The following is an 18,052-nucleotide window of genomic DNA, read 5'->3' as shown; positions in this document are numbered from 1 at the left end:
GGAGGGCCGCGGGCTGGGGAGGGGGCCCCGCGTGGGCGTGCAGACCCCGCTCCGGCGAGGGGAGAGGGAGGGCAGGGGCTCACCCCGTCCCCATGAATCACGTTTGCTGTGGCGGGCGCTAACCAGGCGTGTCAGGCAGCGTGGATCGTCGGCCCCTGTGGCCATTGATTAACCATTTATTAAAGCACCTGTGAATCACTGCAATAGTAATTATATTTTAAATATACCTGCTAACAACTGGTTTGCAACGTGAAGGTTAATCACGATTAAACATTTCCTTTGCTCTTCTCCCTCTGCCCTGATCCAAATCCCCTGGGGGGTCTGAATGCATCTCAGGGACACAGAAGGCTGCAACTAACATGGAAAACAGAGGGAAAGGAGTCCAACCTCAGCCCATCAAAAGAACGGGGTGGGGAAGGAAGCATGCACACACACGCACACATGCACACCATGCGTGCGCACACACCTGTGCATGCAGAAAGCGTTAACACACGCCCCATGCACTCTCCAGCCCTGTGCACGTGCGCACACAGACACACAGTGCAGAAGGACTGTGCACACTGAGACCACAAACACCCCATTCACACACCACCGCTGTGAACGCCCAGATACCGGCTGTGTGCATGCACACACCCGGGCCACGTACACACACACGTGCAAACTGCATGTGCCGCGTGCGCGCACCTAGGCCACACACGTGGGTACAGACTCTGCATGCATGAGGATGCTGCGCACACACAGACCACGCGCACACTGACCGCTCGCGCAGACCCAGCTCACGCACAGGCTGCACAAAGCTGCAGCCCGCGCGCGCAGACACCCACGGTGTGCGCGTGCACACGCTGTGCGCCTACAGGCCGTGCTCACACACGCAGGCTGCGCACACACAGCGTGCACGCACACACTGATGGCACGCAGGGTTCATGCACACCCGTGCGCACCATGGACACACACACCCCGCGCACGTGGCTGTGGGCTGTGCATGCACAGCCCGTGCACACCTGCACACTGCGCGCACCCGGATGGTGCCCGAGGACACGGGCCGTGCATGCACAGCCCGTGCACACCTGCACGCTGCGCGCACCCGGACGGCGCCCGGAGACACGGGCCGTGCACGCACGGACCGTGCGCTCAGGCACACCCGCACCCCAACAGACCGCGCACACCCCTCACCCACCCCGCGCCCCGGCCCCAGCTCCGGGGCCGCCTGCACGCGCGCACCGGGGGCGCGCGCTCCGCGCCCGCTGCCCCGGCGGCGCCTCCCGCGCGCGCCCCACGGCGGGGCGGGGCGGGACCGGCGGGCGCGCGCGCGAGCCGCGCGGGGCCGCGGGGATCCGCGTCTCGTGGCTGGATTGGTCTCGCCTGGCGGCGGGCGGGCGCGCGGGGCGGGAGGCGCTCGCCGCGGTCGCGCGGAGCAGTCGCGCCGCGGAGCGCCCGAGGAGCGGCACCGCCGCCGCGGAGCGGAGCGCAGCGGGCTTCGGCGCGGTTCCTCCTCGTCCATGTTTGGGAATAATGGCTACCGAGGCGTGAATCACAAAAAGAAAGAAAGAAAGAAATCCGCCGCCGGGGGAAGCCCCTAGATGGGGCCGGGCTGGGGCTGCCTGCGGGGCTGATCTTTCCCCCTTCTCTCCCTCGTCGGATGCCGGCCGGAGCCGCCTGGGTCGCTTTTTTTGCTGCTTGGTTGTCTTTTTTTTTTTTTTAACCTTTTTTTGGTGTGCGTCTGTGGGCTTTTCGCCCCCTCGCGTGCTTTCCGCCCCGCCGCGGCCCCGCGGGTGATGGACCCGTAGCGCCGTCTGCGCGGCGGCTCCGGAGCTGACCGGGCGGCGGGGACGCAGCCCGCCGGGGCGAGGCGGAGGGGCCGCAAACTTTGAGCCCCGGGTTCGGCCAAGAGGGAGGAAAAAAAAAACCAAACACCAAAAAAAAAAAACAAGGGGAAAAAAGGGAGAAAAAAAGAAAAGAGGCGCTCTACCTGCCTGCATCCCCCGGAAAAGCAAAGGAGAAGGAGCGAGCGGCGGAGGACTGCGGCGGGAGGAGGCGGAGGAGCCGCGGCGGGGGCCGGCGGGACCCCCGGGGCACCTCCCGGCCGGTCGCCGCGCCGTGCCGCTGCGTGGGGGCCCCGAGCGGCTCCGCGCCGCGCCCGCGGGGGCCGCCCGGCCTCGCCTTGTGGATTATCCCGCGGGGGCCCGGCCCGCCGGCGGGGCTCGCCATGGTCTGCGCGCCGCGCGGTAAGTAGCGGCGGGGCGGGTGGGCGCCCTCCGGGCCGGGGACCCCCCACCTTCCGCGGGGGCGTCTCTTCGCCGGCTCCCCGACCCCCGTTTCTCGGCGGGTGAAGTGTTTTTCAACCGGGCTGCGAGAGCCGTGGGGGGAGTTCGGCGGGTTTGCGGTCAGACGGGAGAAGGAAATCGCCGTGTTTTCCGCCCGGTGCGATGGTTGTGTGCGTGCGGTTTTTTTGTGTGTTTTTTCTCTTTCTTTTTTTTCTTTTTTTTCTGTGTCTCCTTCGGTGTAGTCGACGAAGTGGTTTGATTTTTCCGGCCGCGCCGTTTGCTCGCCGCCGGCCCCCCCTTCCCAGCCCCGTTTTCTTTTTGGAGGGTGGTTCGCGTCCCGTGCTCCGGGTGGGTGTTGGGATGCAGGGGGGGCGAAGCCCGGAAGGGCAGAAACCAGTGGTTACCCATCCCTGCAGGCGAACCGAGGAGCTTTCCGTACACAATTGTGGAGAAGGGTTTGTTAGGGGGGAGACTGGGTGTGTTTAAATAAAATTAAAAGAAAAAGGAGAGGTGGCAGCGAGGAGCTGCCGAGAGGCGATGTGCTCCCAAGCTGCTTTTTTTTCACCCCATTTCGCACATTCCTCCAGTGCGACCGCATCCCTCTTCCCACCCCCTCGCCCCCACTTCGAGAAGGAGGGAGGGAATTGAATCGCTGCCTTCATCGGGCAGCGGAGAGCGGGGCCGGGGCGACACCCCCCTCGCAGCAGCCGAGCCGGGGGGCTGCGCGGATGAGCCCGGGCGGCCCCCACCCGCGGGTGACCGTGGTGGCGCGACCCGGCAGCCGTCCGCAGACCGGCTTTGTAGGGGCGTCAGTGGTGCCCTGCAGCGGAATATCGCGAATTGGCTCTTTCGGGGTGTTTTCTTGGCAGGCTGGGTGTTGGAGCAGGCTGCCGGATGAGGACGGTGTTTGCCTGGGATCGCTGGCTATTAAAAACGGTAACAAACTTAAAATATCTGTAGCCGGCGGTTAACGCTTTCGGTGCAGGCCAGAGCCCCTCTACTCATAAAGAACAACAAGTTTTAAAATGGTCTTCGTGGATTTTTCTTTTTTTTTTTTTTCCCGTGTGTCTTTTAGCCTGAGAAATGACCCGGCCGCCTCCCCGAGCCTGGCACATTGTGCTGGCCACGTTCAAACGCGGGGTGCGGGCCGGCTGCCCGGGCGTTGTTCTTGTCCCCGCGTCTGCTGCTGTGTCCCCTCTGCTTAGCTTGAAAGAAAAAAATCTAATCCAATTAAGAAATTAAACCTTGTGTGTTTAAAAGTGACAAATTTGAAAGCGGGGGGGGAATGAGTAAGATTTCCAGGTCACTGGTTAACTAAAGATGGTTTGGAAAAAGAGCTGAGGAATAAGGCAGGGGCAGAGGGAAGGGAAGAAGGACCTTTTTAAATGGCAAAGGCTTGTACATCTCTCTGGAATTTAAACTGGTTTTTACGCTTGTAAAATCTTCTTGAAGTTGCGCATTTATCTCAGGAGGCTGCTTGCGAGCTAATCTTCTCAAGGCATGTCCTGATTTTTTTGTAACATTACAGTATCTGAGGTCCTTTTAACCTAATTTTGTAACAAAGATAATTTCTTGTTATGTAAGTTACTGTTCCAAATGATTGCTTTGGGTCGTGGAGATCGTCCTTACCCTGTCTCCTCTGTGCCGTAGAAACTGGAATTATTTACTTCGTTACCAATTCTTGAAAGAAAGCCTCACTCAACTGGAAAAGGCTGCTAAGGTATTACAGGAAGATAGAGTCTTCTCGTTCTTCTTTCTATGGAGTTAAATCTCTGGTCATCCCTGATCAGAATTTACTTCAGAGGTTTATGTTTATGTATAAATCCGATTTTCCCCATATATACAGACTTACAAGGACAAGCTGCTTGATTTATACACGCAGCATTAACTTCCTACAAGTGGCAGACTTCTAGTGCTCTCTTCAAGAATTTTCTTCTTTACTGGCAACAGTCCCCTAAAACTGCCCTGTGCCAAAGCCAAAAGGTACTAGCTTGGGCTGCCTGATTTTCTTTTCCAGATGAGATTAATGCTATAAAACAGGGAAGGCAGTATTTTATTTAGTTGGATACTGAGTTTTCACTAGTACAGTGATTTTTTTTTTTTTAATTTTTATTTTATTCGGAAGGCATGTTATTCTGAGTGAAACCTTAAGCCTTGTTTCTCAGAGAGGGGCAGCCTCTTCTCATAAACAAACGAAGGAGCAAAATAGATCCCGGTGTTATTCCATCGGGACACGCAGTCATCTGTTGGACCTTGTGGCCTGTGCTGGCTAAATCCAATAGCAGTGTCACGAGTAGCTCTGGTAGTTTGAAGTTAAAAAAGGGACTGGAGTGTGCTTCAGGTTCCAGTGGTAAACTACAGGCGTTTACAGAAGTTGATGTTTATTTTGCTCTGATTGTGCAACAGTGTTGCGATGTGAAGTGTGAACTTTCAGTAAGGGGTGCAAGTGTTAGTGTTTGCTGCTGCTGCTGCTTTTTAAACTGTTCAGGTGTTTAGTGGTGGTATTTTGACAAAAGTGGCAACGAAAAACGCCGCATTCTTCAGTGAGCCAGTCTGCGCTGTGTGGTACTTTTGGAAAGCACAGATGTGTATGTCATTTTCTGCCTTAAATCTTTTCTTTCTTTTTTTTTTTTTTTTTTGTTCCCTTGGCTCCCAGCGCCCTTGGGTTGAGTGACCCATAATAGCTGGGGATTGCGGTGTCTGGGTATATTTGAATATGAAGCAGTCTTTTTAAAACCCTTACAGAAGATTGAGTCCAGTAAATTATTTGTATCGTCGGAATAGGAAATGTAACCTGGTTAATTTTAATGACTTTATGAATTTACAAGATCTGCAGTCAGGCAGGTACAGGAATGTGTTGCGCCTTGCTTAATAGCATGTTTGAGCAAAGACTGGCGTTCTGCATCAGAAACTGAAATTTTAGGGTTTCTTTCAGTCTTTTGTCCCTCTGAATAAAGATAGAAATTCTGAACTAGGTAAAGAAACATATGGTTTTACCAGAAATTATTTCCTAGACTGATCAATTACTAGGAGATGTAATGAGGAATATACTCCTTAGGGAGAGGAAGGAGGGATTGCCATTACATAATATCCCTTGGGAGAATTTCTGTATCACGTAATGAGGTTGGTGATGGAGCATTTGGGGAAAATGCCTATGGATAAAAATTTGTTTTTCAGATTTCCATAAGCAAATCATATTACTGAAAAATAGGCTTGTTAAAAGTAGTGCTGATAGGTTAGTAGGTGGGTGCTTTGCCTCTGTGCACATTCCTTTTGTTCTCATAACTACTATGTAAGAGATTAGGTAAGCGTAAGATTAAAACGGCCACAAAATGAGAGATGCTGGTGAATAATTTCCTTATTATTTAGCACCAAGAGTAAACCATTAAGGGCTTATGTTCTGTTCGAGGCTTCATTAGATTATTTCTGTTCATCTATTGAAAATAGGTCCTAAGGAAGAGACAATCTCTAGCCTTAATGGTGTAAACATGAATGACCTTATCCTCATGCTGGTGAAAATGAAATTATAGAAATGCATAAATGTTGAACATTCGGTAAAACTTGGTAGCTGGATACGTGTTTTCGGAGTCCGCGTGACACCCGAAGGATTGCCTCGGAGCTGCAAGCGCTTGTTAAAAATGACTTAAATACAGCCTTGCGGTTTTAGTAGCGGTTGCCTTAAACGGGAAAAAGAATTCATTTCCACACACCTGCCCTTCAGCAGTTTTCCTGCCCGGAGCCCAGAGCCACCCGAAGGCCGAGCGGGAGGTGTTAAACCAGCGGGGGAAGAAGGGGAACAACCTTCACACCTCTGTCACTGCTGGGGAATTTGCCTAATTTGAGTTGCTCGTTTGAAATCCGAGCGCTGGTGGTTCTGGTAATTTTTCAAACGCCTTGCCCAGCTTTTTGTCCCTGGAGTTACAAACGCGTTGCAGCTTTGCGGGTTTTCTCCGGGAATCGCCTTTCCGTGGATTCCAGCAGCCGAGGGGACGCAGTGACCCCTGATGGCGGCTCCGGTAACCGAGGCAGGTCCGCGCGGCTCTGGCTGGTTCGGGGAGGCGGAAGGTGCGCGGGGCGCGGAGCGGCGCGCGCCGCCTTGTGGCTGCCGCGGCACATCGCGGGTGTCGAGGTGGGGCCGGGTTCCGTGGGACGGGCCCGAATTTAGCGGCTTCTTGACGGTTTATTTTGCATCTCGGTGTAGCGTCGGCTGTCTGTCCCGGCTCACCTCCCGTCGACTCGGTTGCGAGATCCCGATCCTCGGAAACGCGAACCAGAGCGGTGGCCGCTCGCTGCTGAGCGGTGCGTTGCTTTCGAAGTTTGAGGCGGGGCTCAGCTTTCCAAAAAGGTGGAAAATGGTGCGGGATTTAAGCAGTGAGAGTTCGCATAAAGGAATTAGTGATGGTTCTGCACCCCGTAGAAAAGGTCACCACCAAGGAAACCGAAAATATAGGTGACTGAGACTGGTAGAAGGACTTGACTGCAGATGGTGACGCCAGGGTGGTAATGTTCCTCACTGCCCTGTCCCGTTACCCTGCCAGAGTTTTACAGGTAGTGACCCCTGCGCTAACCATCTCAGAGGCACGGTTTAGCATGAGAGCATCTCTCAAGGTAGCTAACGTCACTTTAAATAGGAAGAATGGCACCCTGTGATCATTGGTTCTTGTAAACTTAAACTAGGACGGTGCTGTTGGCATAGATGTAGAGAAATTGGTTGCCCAGAACATCCATTTGTACCTTATATGGCTGCATTGAAAGGGTTAAATGTAAATAAAATGTGTATTCTTTAATACTATAAAAATAAGCCTTACTTTCTGGTGGGTGGGAGGAGAAGAGTTGAGAGTTTACATGAAGACATCATTTCAAGGTGGCTGTTTATGTTGTTACCAAGATATTTCTAGCTTGCTTACAAAATGAGATTTTTTTTAAAAATATTTTTAATTTTGCAAGTACTCAGCCTAGCTTATGTTCTTGTGGAAAAAATGGTACGGTTAAATTGTGGTGGAAGGTAGCTACAAGGTTTTTAATACTGAGTTAAAGCAAGCTGGGTACGTTGTTTTCCATAATGTTTCTGCGGGGGATAAGAAACATCTGTACGTGGATGCTGTTTCTGCAATAACTGCTACGCCAAAGGAGAATCAGGGACATAATGGGTATAAAATCTTGGGTCTTTTTTCCCATGGAATAATCAACAATAAAAAGCGTTTAGGCTACTAAGATACCTGCAAGTAGATCCTTACTCCAAAGCTGTAGGTTATAAAGTTGTAGTATAGTCTGCCTTCAAAATGGGTGGAAATCCTTCATAAATATCTCTCCACCACATCCTTCTGTCTCCCTGGATGATTGGCTCTCTAGCAAAGCCTTCCGTAGAGAGTGTACTGTAATCCTTTTATGTTACTTCTTCAGTGCAGATTACGCAGCAAGAAATAATTAGGAGATTAATTTTCACCTGTCACTGCCAATAATAGATAACCTTGATACAGTGACAGGGCTAGGAATTTGGGGAGCGGAGAAGCGTTTAACCCTGTGGCGATTGCTGCAGGGACCAGGCAGAAAATGGTTGCCAGAACATGACCTCCCTGCTCGCTGTCACGAAAAGGGAGAGACGTGTTAGTCTTTCGGCTTCCTTGTCTCCCGCGAACGCTTTGCCTTTATCCGCGAACGTGCGCTGTAAAATTCGCTCTGTGCCGCAACGGTGCCGCACGCGCCTCGTGCTAATCAGCCCGGAGCAGACGTCGGAGACCTTTGTAGCCTGGTCTTTTAATTCAAATGCAGTTCTGTTGCTTTTCATGATTTCAATTCCCAATCTGACTGGTATTCCTAGACTGCTAGGGAAAGGAGCAAACTAATGAAGATGGCTTCATTAGGCAGAGTGCAATTTAGTCCTTGCTTCTCTCCAACAAACGCAGCTGAAAAAACATCCCAGAAGTAACTGTGCTTTTGGTCTTCAGAGAAAGCAGAGCTGAGGTGTTTCTGCTCCCTTTCAAAATTAATTACTAGCTCGCATCAGGTGAGCTTAAAAATACAGCCTGTGCTCTAAGACAGCGAAGGTAAACGTGAAGGAAAAAACCCGACCACCTTTCCCCCTCTGCTTCTTTTTTATTTTTTTTTTCTTTTGTGCTGAAGTTTAAATCTACAATCTGTTGAAAATGTAATGGGAAACCAGCCTACAGAAAATGCCATTATTCATATCATCCTGAGCTCATTTATTTTATCTGCAATAGTAATGATAAGACAGGCTGCTTGGCAATGCTGATAAGCTGAGAAATATCTTAGAGCTATTTGTTAAAGTTAAAGCGGATCTTGGTACTGAGAGATAGGGAAACTGATGAGCCTTTGGGCAATCTGCAGAGCTGAAAGCTAATAAAGATTTTAATAGGAAGGCCTCATTAGGATTAGGGAGAAGATCTATTATCTGGGATTTACACAACACAAACGGTGCGGCAACTTTAATTTTTGCTTCTTTGTGCATTAAATACTGTTGCTGAATGTGAAGCCTTTTAACTCTGATCTGGATCTCTTCATACGTTCAAGGAGCCATCACCAGCTGTTGGCTGGCCAAAGATGAAGGGCAGTTTGTGTGGGAACGCGCTTATGGCACGTGAGAAGTGCCAGAAAGCCGTCGTGTTCAGGGGCCAGTCAACTTTTGGAGGTGCAGAAATAGAGTTGTTTGGTGGTGCCTGAGCTGGAGGTGTTCTCAGGAGTGTCTCTCTTCTGTTGTGAATGATATTTCTAATCTGTCTCTGAAGACAGCCTTCAGAAAGAAATTAACCCGTTGTTGTGCTGGTTCTCTTGATAGTGGCACTGAAATACTATTACTGGAGCAGATAGCTTCTCTGCCCAGTTCAGCCTACTGGGGTGCTAACTCCAAGTCTCACAGTGGTGGCTTTTGTATTAGTTGTGATCACCATATGGATAAAACTATTCTAGTAGAGGAGCTGTCTCCAGTGCAGCTGGAGTTGGTGTGGTAGGAGTACTGTGCCATGGGTAACCTGATTGAGTGGTTTGGGTGTTACACAGCGGGACTGATTTTAGCACTACGTGCGTTCTTACGTGTGCGATGTACAAAACGTTCACTTTGTGAGGACCCTTAGTGTGTGCAAACACCTATTGCACGGGCTCAGCTGTGTTATTCCTCGTACTTAGCAGGATACGTAAGCTGCTGAAAGAGCATTAGTTTAGCCAGGGTTTACAGATGTATTTGATTTTTTTTTTCAAGGACCATCCAGACTTTTTTTTGTGGTTGAACTGGATTGTAAATCAGGAGAAGCCATGCCGAAACATTCTTCAGTTTGCTTTTGAGGTCTGAGCCATGTTGTAACCTGTGTCTGCTAACGTGCAGCTTAAACCATTTTTACACACAGCTGATGAGATCTAGTTGAACCTCTAATGCAGGTGAAGGATTTTGTTAGGTGATATCCATGCTGGCTGTGAAATGCCACTTGTGTGACCACACCTGTATTTGGGAGCTGTCTGGTTTCTTCCTTGTGTGGAGCACACATGCGTACAGGAGTCTCAGTTTCTCCCCTGTTTTCATGGCACAGACCAACTTCTCTCCTGCTGCTGGGTCACATAACCCTAATGGTAACTACAGTAACGTTGATTCCATAGAAGAGGAATATTTGGAAAGTATATTCTTGTATTTTCAGTTGTCTTTAATACAGCGTAGCAGCCAAAAACCAGAAGTGAGCACAGCACCACGAGCCACAGAGGAGTCTATTGCAGACTGTAATTCAGGATCTGCTGGTTTAAACCGGTGGTTTCAAAGGGCTTAGAGTGGATAGTGTAATGATAGGTTTAACTCCAAGTATTCTATCTTCCATGTGCTCAAGGAACTTACTCAGAGCAGGTGCAGCTGTAATCCCCTCCCCTGTGCCCTCACCAGCATGGAGACAAGATGGGCAGGGCTGGAGGAAGGCACCCTGCACCTACTGCCCAGCTCAAACATGAATTTCCCATAGTGGGTTGGTGTCAGCTTATTGCAGCTTGTTCATAACAAGTCATAGTTTATGTCAGCGAACCAGTGTGGCCTCCTAAAGAACTAGCGCTATTTGCACGTAACATGTTGCTCCAGCAAGGCTGCCATTTGAGAAGTTTCTAATATTTATGTTTGATATGAATGAAACTTTTTGTTTTGTCTGTAGACCGCAACGGAACTGGAGCTGACTCGTATCAGGAGTGCCTTGATAACAAGCAAGGTATGAGATCAAGTCTCTCCAACATGGGCACTTGGGACTGATTTAGCTTGATTTCTTGCAGCTGAATTGGTTGCTGTCTCTGTCTCTCTCACTCTCTCTGTCTCCCTTCCTTTTATTTTCTTCCCACCCCCACTGTCTCCAAGCCAATTCACTGTTAACAGTTCCATGCCAGCTAACCCAATAGCTCAGGGTCTCATTACACATTTGTGATAAGGCTTCTCGTTTATAGCACCCCAAACCCTCTGTTATTAAGGGAGGAAGTGGGAAGGTTGTAAAACAAAAGTAGCACATGCACTTGCTTGCTTGCAGTTATCTTCTTCCTTGACGTTTAGTTGCACAGCCAAGCAGAAAAATGTTAAAGTTGAGTTAAGGGAAGGCACGTGCTAGGCTGGGTTACCTTAGTGCCAGACCTCCTGTGATAATTTGTGTCACACTGACTCAGACTTACCCAGCCTGCTGTCTTCTCCTGCTGGAAAAGTCTCTTGTGACTTACAAGGGAGTGATGATGAGGGAGGAACCTGTTGTCTTTTTACTGTAAGCATGGAAAGAAGAGCCACATCAGTAGAAATGGCAATTATAAAGGTATCTCAGAAACAAGACCCAAAGGCAAGGGTTGTCGATTTTTTTATTTAGAAAAAAGATTGGTGTATTATGTTCTCTTCAGATGTCCTCTCTGAGAACTGCAGTCAGAAGTGCTACTCCATCGCCATAGCCATGTAGTGAGTGTCAAACCTTCTGGTAATCAGGGAGAACAAGCACCCTTCAGTCTGGAATTTCATTCATTATGAGCTACAGCAAAGAGATAAGAGGAAATGCTTATTCTAACCAGGTTATAGGCAGCAGTTACCTGTCAGCTTTTTACCCTGCTATTGACCCAGATCTGTGACAGTAGCTAAAATGATCATTTGCTGAAATTCTGATCCTTCTTGCATAATTTTCTAAAGTAGTACCAAGAAACACAAAAAAAAATGTCCTAATTTTGGTGCTTGATTTGGTTTAATTTTCCACTGGTGTCTTCACGTTCAGTATCCATCAGTCAGTGTTACGTGTGCTTCAAGTCAAAGCTGCTGTGAAGTGCGTTCCTCCTGCTGTTGTTGAGTTTGGGCTGGGATTATTTTGGGGGTTTGGGGTGTTTGTTTCTTTTGTTTGCCTCCCTCCCCTAGAAAAGAAGTATATTGTTTTTCTGGTGACCTTTACACTCATCTTTTTTCACTATTTTTCTCTACATGATTGTAGTAAATACCTAATCACTGATAAGCTTTCATTTCAGAAGTTACAACTGGAAGACTAATGTGGAAGAACTGTGATCAGTGGCTTTTTTATTAGATGAAGTTTAAAAGTCTTCCAGACCAATGTAATTCAGGATGCTCCTTTGATAGATAGATAGATAGTTCGTTCTTTGGGAGAGCAGTTTTTTCTAGTTGGCTACAAAGGATTTGTTCCATTTGTTGTTTTGTAGAAAGCAACTGAGTTTCTCATGTTTTAAAAAAAATGGAGTATTCCCATTTTTTGAAACTAATTGCAGCCCCTTTGATGTGCCAGTAGCCCTGGCTTCTCTGACAGGTGGTATTAAACAGTGTTAGTACATCACTTTTGTTTGTCTGTCAGTACTCTAGATTTTTCTTGCAGTGTGTTTTTTTTCTGGATTTCTTTGACTTAGTTGTTAACACATGAACAAGCTGTATCGTTATAAATGCTTTCAATCCAGTATGAATTGGGTCTGGTTGGGTAATCTGCCATGTTCCTGCTACATCATCAGGTTTAAAGCAACAACCTTTAAGAATGCAGAGGTTTAAAGGTAAAAGTATACACCGTAACTTGTAGTCAGTCCCTTACTGTCCAATCCACGTTACCTCTTGTGAGCACGCAGTAGAGTTGAATCCACCTTTTGCAACAGTTTACAGAATGTGAAATATATAGCTGACAGCAGACCCATAATTCTGGTAGCTTTCTGTTATGTTCAAAACAGAACACCACCGTGGCTGAAAGTAGCAGTGACTCTTTAAAAGTATTAAATCTTCCAGCCATGTGAAATGCAATTGCCATGGCTTCTTTTTATAACAGCATGCTTGTCTCCTAGAAATTATGCTATAATGAGGTTTGGTTTATATATTTTACCCCTTTCCTCATTAAAGTGCTATCTCTCGGAAGAAGCGCTTTGTGTCTTGAAATACTGCGCGGTTAAAATGAAGGCAGGTTTATAAGGATTTAATGTACTTGGGAGCCAAGGTTTTGCAGCTTTATGGCAAAGATGCTTTAACAAAGGGCTTTATGGTAAGGGTGTGCTGTATTTTAGTCAGGCAGTTGCTCAAGGGAAAATTTTCAGTGTGAGCACGTCACGGCAGCAAGGAGGAATTCAGAAGGAGACAGGCCTCTGAGATCCAGTCGCCGTCTTGGCTGATATTAAGTCTTAATTCTTTGCAATTTCATGCCCTGAATTTTTTTAACCTCTTGGCTCGAGGAAGACAGTGTCGTGCACCACGTCATGCAACAACACGAGCAGGTCGTTTAGGTTTCTCATTTTAGTGCTCAAAGGCAGGGTGCAGGAGAGCGCACCCAGGACAGCCACACCTTCTCAAGACAAAACTTTTTCAGCCTTTTATCTCCAATATTCATTATTAAAATCATACCCTGAAAGTGAGACTTTCTGAGTGTTTGGGATTTGGAAGTGAAGAGGGCAGCAGTTCAGAGCAGTTGCCCATCCACCACAGTGGAAGATGTGTCCTGGATCTGCCTGTTTCTTTGGGATACAGTTAATACCCCATGGTTTCCTCAGAGCCAGGGGGTTCTGCCATGGAAAACAGGTATAAAATTACAACCAGACACAGTGTTGCTGGAGCTTCTCAATAGGAACTTGCTGTTATTATGAATAGAACAATTCTGGTTTAAATGTTAGGCAATGAAAAGCACTTAGCTAGGGCCTTGGTGGCAGCCAGGAGACATAACCTCACATCCTTGAAACAGCGTGTAGAAAGATGGTCTGGGAAACCAGTGCAGAGTATTGTGTGTTACCATTTGTAGCACCTTCTCTTATCCATAGAGAATAATGATTTACTTTGCTTCAGCAGTCTGCTCTCCATCCCCATGCCCTCAGGTGGGCTGGTAATGGGTATTTCACTCTGCTGGGCACTGGCTTTCCAAGCAGAGCTACAGGTTCCTGCTAGAGGAACCCAATACCTTTCACTTTTCCAACTTTCTCTTTCTTGCAGAGTATCATGGTTCTGTGTTATTTCCCCACAGATGAATTAGTTGATATTTTTCCAAGATGAACGTGGTTCCACCTTTCTGATGGCACTATCGACTTCCTAGGACTCTTTATATTTCTTTTTGGGTATTTTACACCACCTCCTAAATTCAGTACTGCTTATTGATTTTGTTAGCTCACCTCTAGAGGGAGGACGAATGTAATTTGGAGCAACGTTTGGGAGCAAGGACAGAGGGTAGTTCATCTTGACAGCGATCAAAATTTGGGTGCAGTAGAGGCGATAGCAGTGCCTCTGTCCTGAGGTTATGGAGGACTGATTGCTCCTGCCCTGCGTTTGTGCTGTGAGTGGATCTCAGCCGTGTTGCCGAACAGTCTTTACAGGGATGGTGTCGGTAGGATCAGGCTTGATTTTGAAATAGTGGCTGTAAACCAAAGACTTTCCATCGTGTTGCCAGTCCCCTGGGCCATGCAGTCCCAGTGTGTGTCATCTCCTATTAGTCTTGATGCAACCAATGACCTTGTTTGTGTGAGCATATTAAGCACAACATTAATGTCTAATTTGACTACTTTGAATTCAGGGAGGCTATAATCAATCACCTGAGCTCTCTTGACAGTGAATATGGCTGGATGGGATAAGGAGAACAGATAAAATGCAGGCTTGGGCCAAAACTCTAGGAAACTGGAAAACTACTTGTGAATCTGTGTAGCCAACTTAACTGTAGCTGTTGGTGGAAATGGGTTCTTCACTGGAAAGCAAAAGCATGAAATTAGTGCTCTTTGTAGAGGTCTGTTCAGCCTTCTTCCTGCCTGCTAAGTACCGGCACAGTAAACAAGACCACCAAGATATAGAGGCACCTTTTAGAAGATGTCACTGGGAGAAGTTTTAACCTATTCCTGTTTTTGCATCCCTTTTGAACCCCAGCAAGGTTATTTTCAGAGTGGCAAAGCTGAATTAAGAGGCAGATAAACAAAAATGGCAGACTGGCATGGCTGGGTTAAAAAGTGCAGTCGAAACAGTTCTGTCACTGAAAATGTTATTTCCGTTAAATGTTTTCAGATTTAATATTGATTTCAGTGAAATTACCCTTTGAAACAGATTTCCTCCGAACCTTTATTTTCATGTATTTGTTTTGGAACTACTTTAGGAGGTGGAAAAATGAAACTTTTGCTTCAAACAGTTTTTATGTTTTGAAATTGGCTTTTTTCACTGTACGAACAGCTTTTAAAATATTATTTATTATTTGTATTCCAGTCGTGCCTATGCACACTGGTTATGGGCTAAACGTCATTTTGCTAACCACAACGCAGACTGGGGGGGGGGGGGGGGGATCAGTTTCTGCCTGAAAAGGCTTTGGTTTTGTATTTCTGACTGAGGCTGCATTGATTGCCAGTGCCTATTTAAAAAAAAAAAAAAAAAAATCACCAAAAAACCCAAACTTCTCATTTTACAATATGTTGGCTGCCTTTTTGTTTAAAGAATTATAAATACATCAGCAGATTTTCCGCAAAAACACATATGCTTTCTTCCTGATGAGCATGATGACGCACTGAGAATCCTTGCAAGAGGCCTTGAATCTCCTTCAAGTAGAGGATAGCGCTGAGGTTGAAATTGAAATTTTAAATAACTCTCTTCATTAAAGAAGATGCTGGTGAGGCCTTGTTAGCAGAAGAATTGCCATTTTCTGACTAATTTTTTTTGCCAGCATGGGAACAAAGAAAGAAAGGAAGAGGCAGAATGAAAGCCTGTGTGAGTATACGTACAGAGGCTGCAGCTCTCTAAACTGGTAATGGTATCTGGAAAGAGTCCAGGCTGTTGTAAATATGAACTTTTGTCAATATTCCCCAAGCTTCTTTGGACTCTAGGGTGGGCTTTATTAGCTGAAGGTCACACTATTGTGCTGTCTCCCTCTCCTGAGACCTCTGATACCTTCCTGAAAGGACAGCCCATTATCCCTGGGCTTAGAAGCCAGCTTTCTCTTCGGTGGCACTGAAGCTGATAAGCTTAAGAGGCATATTTCATCCCCCCACTGCTGCTTTCAGGAGACAAACAGTGTTTATCGTTCCTGATTAATTCCAGTTGAACAAAAAAATAAAATAGGAGGCATGTGTGTGCGCACACGTGCGTGCACGCACAGAGACACGGAGTTGACGTTTTTTGGGGGCTGATCTTCCTGCGTGGTGTCAACTCATTGCGCTGGCCACAGCGAGTGGCGTCTGGTGCTGCCTCTTTGTTTTTCCAAGGTGCTGTGGCCAAAGATTGATTTAGTAACACGAGAGGATCCTGGGCTGCCATCAGTGTAAAGAGAAAGGAGTGGAAAGGGGGACGGGGTAGCAGCAGCCTGAGCATCGAGGTTGGAATTGATTTGTGGCAATTAAGCATTAAGGTCTGCGAGAGCAGGACCACCCGCTGGGAGAGTGGCTTTCCATCACCTGTGAAAGATGGATGGCCCGAGGAGAGAGAAGGGCAGGGATTTCGTACTCGGCTACCTGAAAAGAATCGTAAAAACACACTGTGTCTCGCTTCTGTGTCTTGCAGTCCTGCTCATCGTGGCTAAGTCACTTTGCTGGGAATTGTATGCAGGAGAGTTGGAAGATGTAAACGCTAGGTGCTTCTGCTGCTTCAGTTTCTCCCTTTCTCTCTTTGGATCTGGCTTGAAATTTGTCAGGAGGCGTCTTGCTGATTTTCTTCTTACTATTTCAGTAGAAATGTCTACCATACATGGCTCCCAATTTCTTAGGGTTACTTTTTTCTTTGTGCTGAGATTCAGAGTATAGAATGAATAACAATGAGTAACACTCTTAACACTCCTGCAGCTCTGTAAAATGCCCGGGTACGCGTGCCAGTGGCTGGGACACCCAGGGCAGGAGACTGTACCACGTGCTCCTCTCTGGCACGGCCTTGCTGGGAGCACACCTCACCTGCCTGTGCCTGAGGTTTTTGAGTGGAAAATGAGAATACTGCCACTGTACACAGTCCTGGTTGGTTGCATGACCATGTATCTGCAGCCCAGGTTGGGTCTTTTGCAAAGAGCTCTGTGTTTCCTTCAGTTTTGTCGTGTCGTACTCGCTGAGGTTGAGGAGTGAAAGAAGAGATTGCGCATGGCTGAAAGCAGCCTGTTGGTACCTGGACTAGAGGAGATGACACTTCACTCCATAAAACTCTAAATATTTCAGCCTTTTAAAAACAAAGGTAAAAATATTAGAGAGCTGTGGGGTGTGAACTGCTTTCTCTCATTTTGCTTTTTGTTCGTATTGAGCAGATGGGCCCCGACAGCAGGTAAGGGGCTCCACTTCTCCGCCCCGCCGCTGGTGCAGGGCTGCTCCTCGTGCAGAGGTGCATCAAACGCCGCACCGGACAAAAGCAGATCAGCTGCTTAATGTATGTTGCATGGAATCTTTGTCTTGCTTGCCACGTGGGTCATGCTTAAACGCGGTTCTTGGTATTCGGGTTACAACTAACTTCATTTCCTTTGCCAGAACAGACAGAGATGGAACAATATTAAAAATAATTTTACAAAACTATGTTTACTTCTTTCCAGTGAGGACTATGTTTAAAGATATATTTTTCTATTATGGCTCCAGCACTAGTGTAAACAGAGTCTAATGGGAAAGGCTGTAAAATAATAGGGCTATTGGTCATCTTTGGAGGAAAAGGAATTTCCAGAATGCATTTCAAACTGGAATAGATCCGGAGCTTCGGCTAACCAAACACAGCTAGCATTTCTGTTTTAAAATTTGTGTAGTAGCATGAAATGGGAGTGGTGGGCCTCTAATTTTTTTTTTTTTTTTTTCAAGGATGACTGCACAAGCCTGTGTGAATTGGGGGACACTTACTTTTGTTTTCTGAATTGGATTAAATTTGTCATTCTTCACATAAAATGGAATACAGCAAAGTTTTAGATGAGAAACTCCTTAAATATACCACAGACTCCTTTTTACAGGCAAAGTAGATTTGAAAGAGAAGATTACTTTGAAATCTTAGCAAAATGTGTATGGTTCCTTCTCCAGATTGGTTAACATGGTGGAAAGATTTTTATTAGTCCAGTGATGTACCATAGACTGCTGTAGGATACGTACTTGCTTCGACCCCAAGTTTGGTGATAAGTGAAATTTTAATATGTGCTTGGCAGAGCAAGCTCTTAATTTCCCTTAAAATGGAGGGGGCAGAAATTACCTCATCGGACAAGATGCCTTTGGGCTACTGCCCACCATTAGGTATGTCCTAGACAAGATTTATTTACTCAGTGTGGACGGATTATTTGCCTTTCCCTCCCTGAATCTGGCCTGCGGTAGCTGTTAGCAGCAGAGCTTTCCGCCTCCTGTATTGCAGGAAGCGTTTTAGCTCTTGTTGAAATATGAAGCTCCCTTCCTTTATTAAAATTAAGAAC

The 18,052-nt window shown here is 47.2% G+C and overlaps 1 protein-coding gene across 1 annotated transcript in view; it reads left to right on the top strand.

Annotated features, from left to right (window-relative positions):
• FBRSL1 (fibrosin like 1) overlaps positions 1-18,052 on the top strand; it is a 399,203-nt gene that overhangs the window by 288,839 nt on the left and 92,312 nt on the right. Inside the window, 1 exon segment of the mRNA XM_086623316.1 lies at positions 10,406-10,459. Coding sequence (XP_086479442.1) covers positions 10,406-10,459 — 54 coding nt within the window.

Source organism: Tauraco erythrolophus, chromosome 19 (assembly GCF_009769465.1).
Source record: "Tauraco erythrolophus isolate bTauEry1 chromosome 19, bTauEry1.pri, whole genome shotgun sequence".
Lineage (NCBI taxonomy): Eukaryota > Metazoa > Chordata > Aves > Musophagiformes > Musophagidae > Tauraco > Tauraco erythrolophus.
This window is presented reverse-complemented; position numbering and strand designations above follow the sequence as displayed.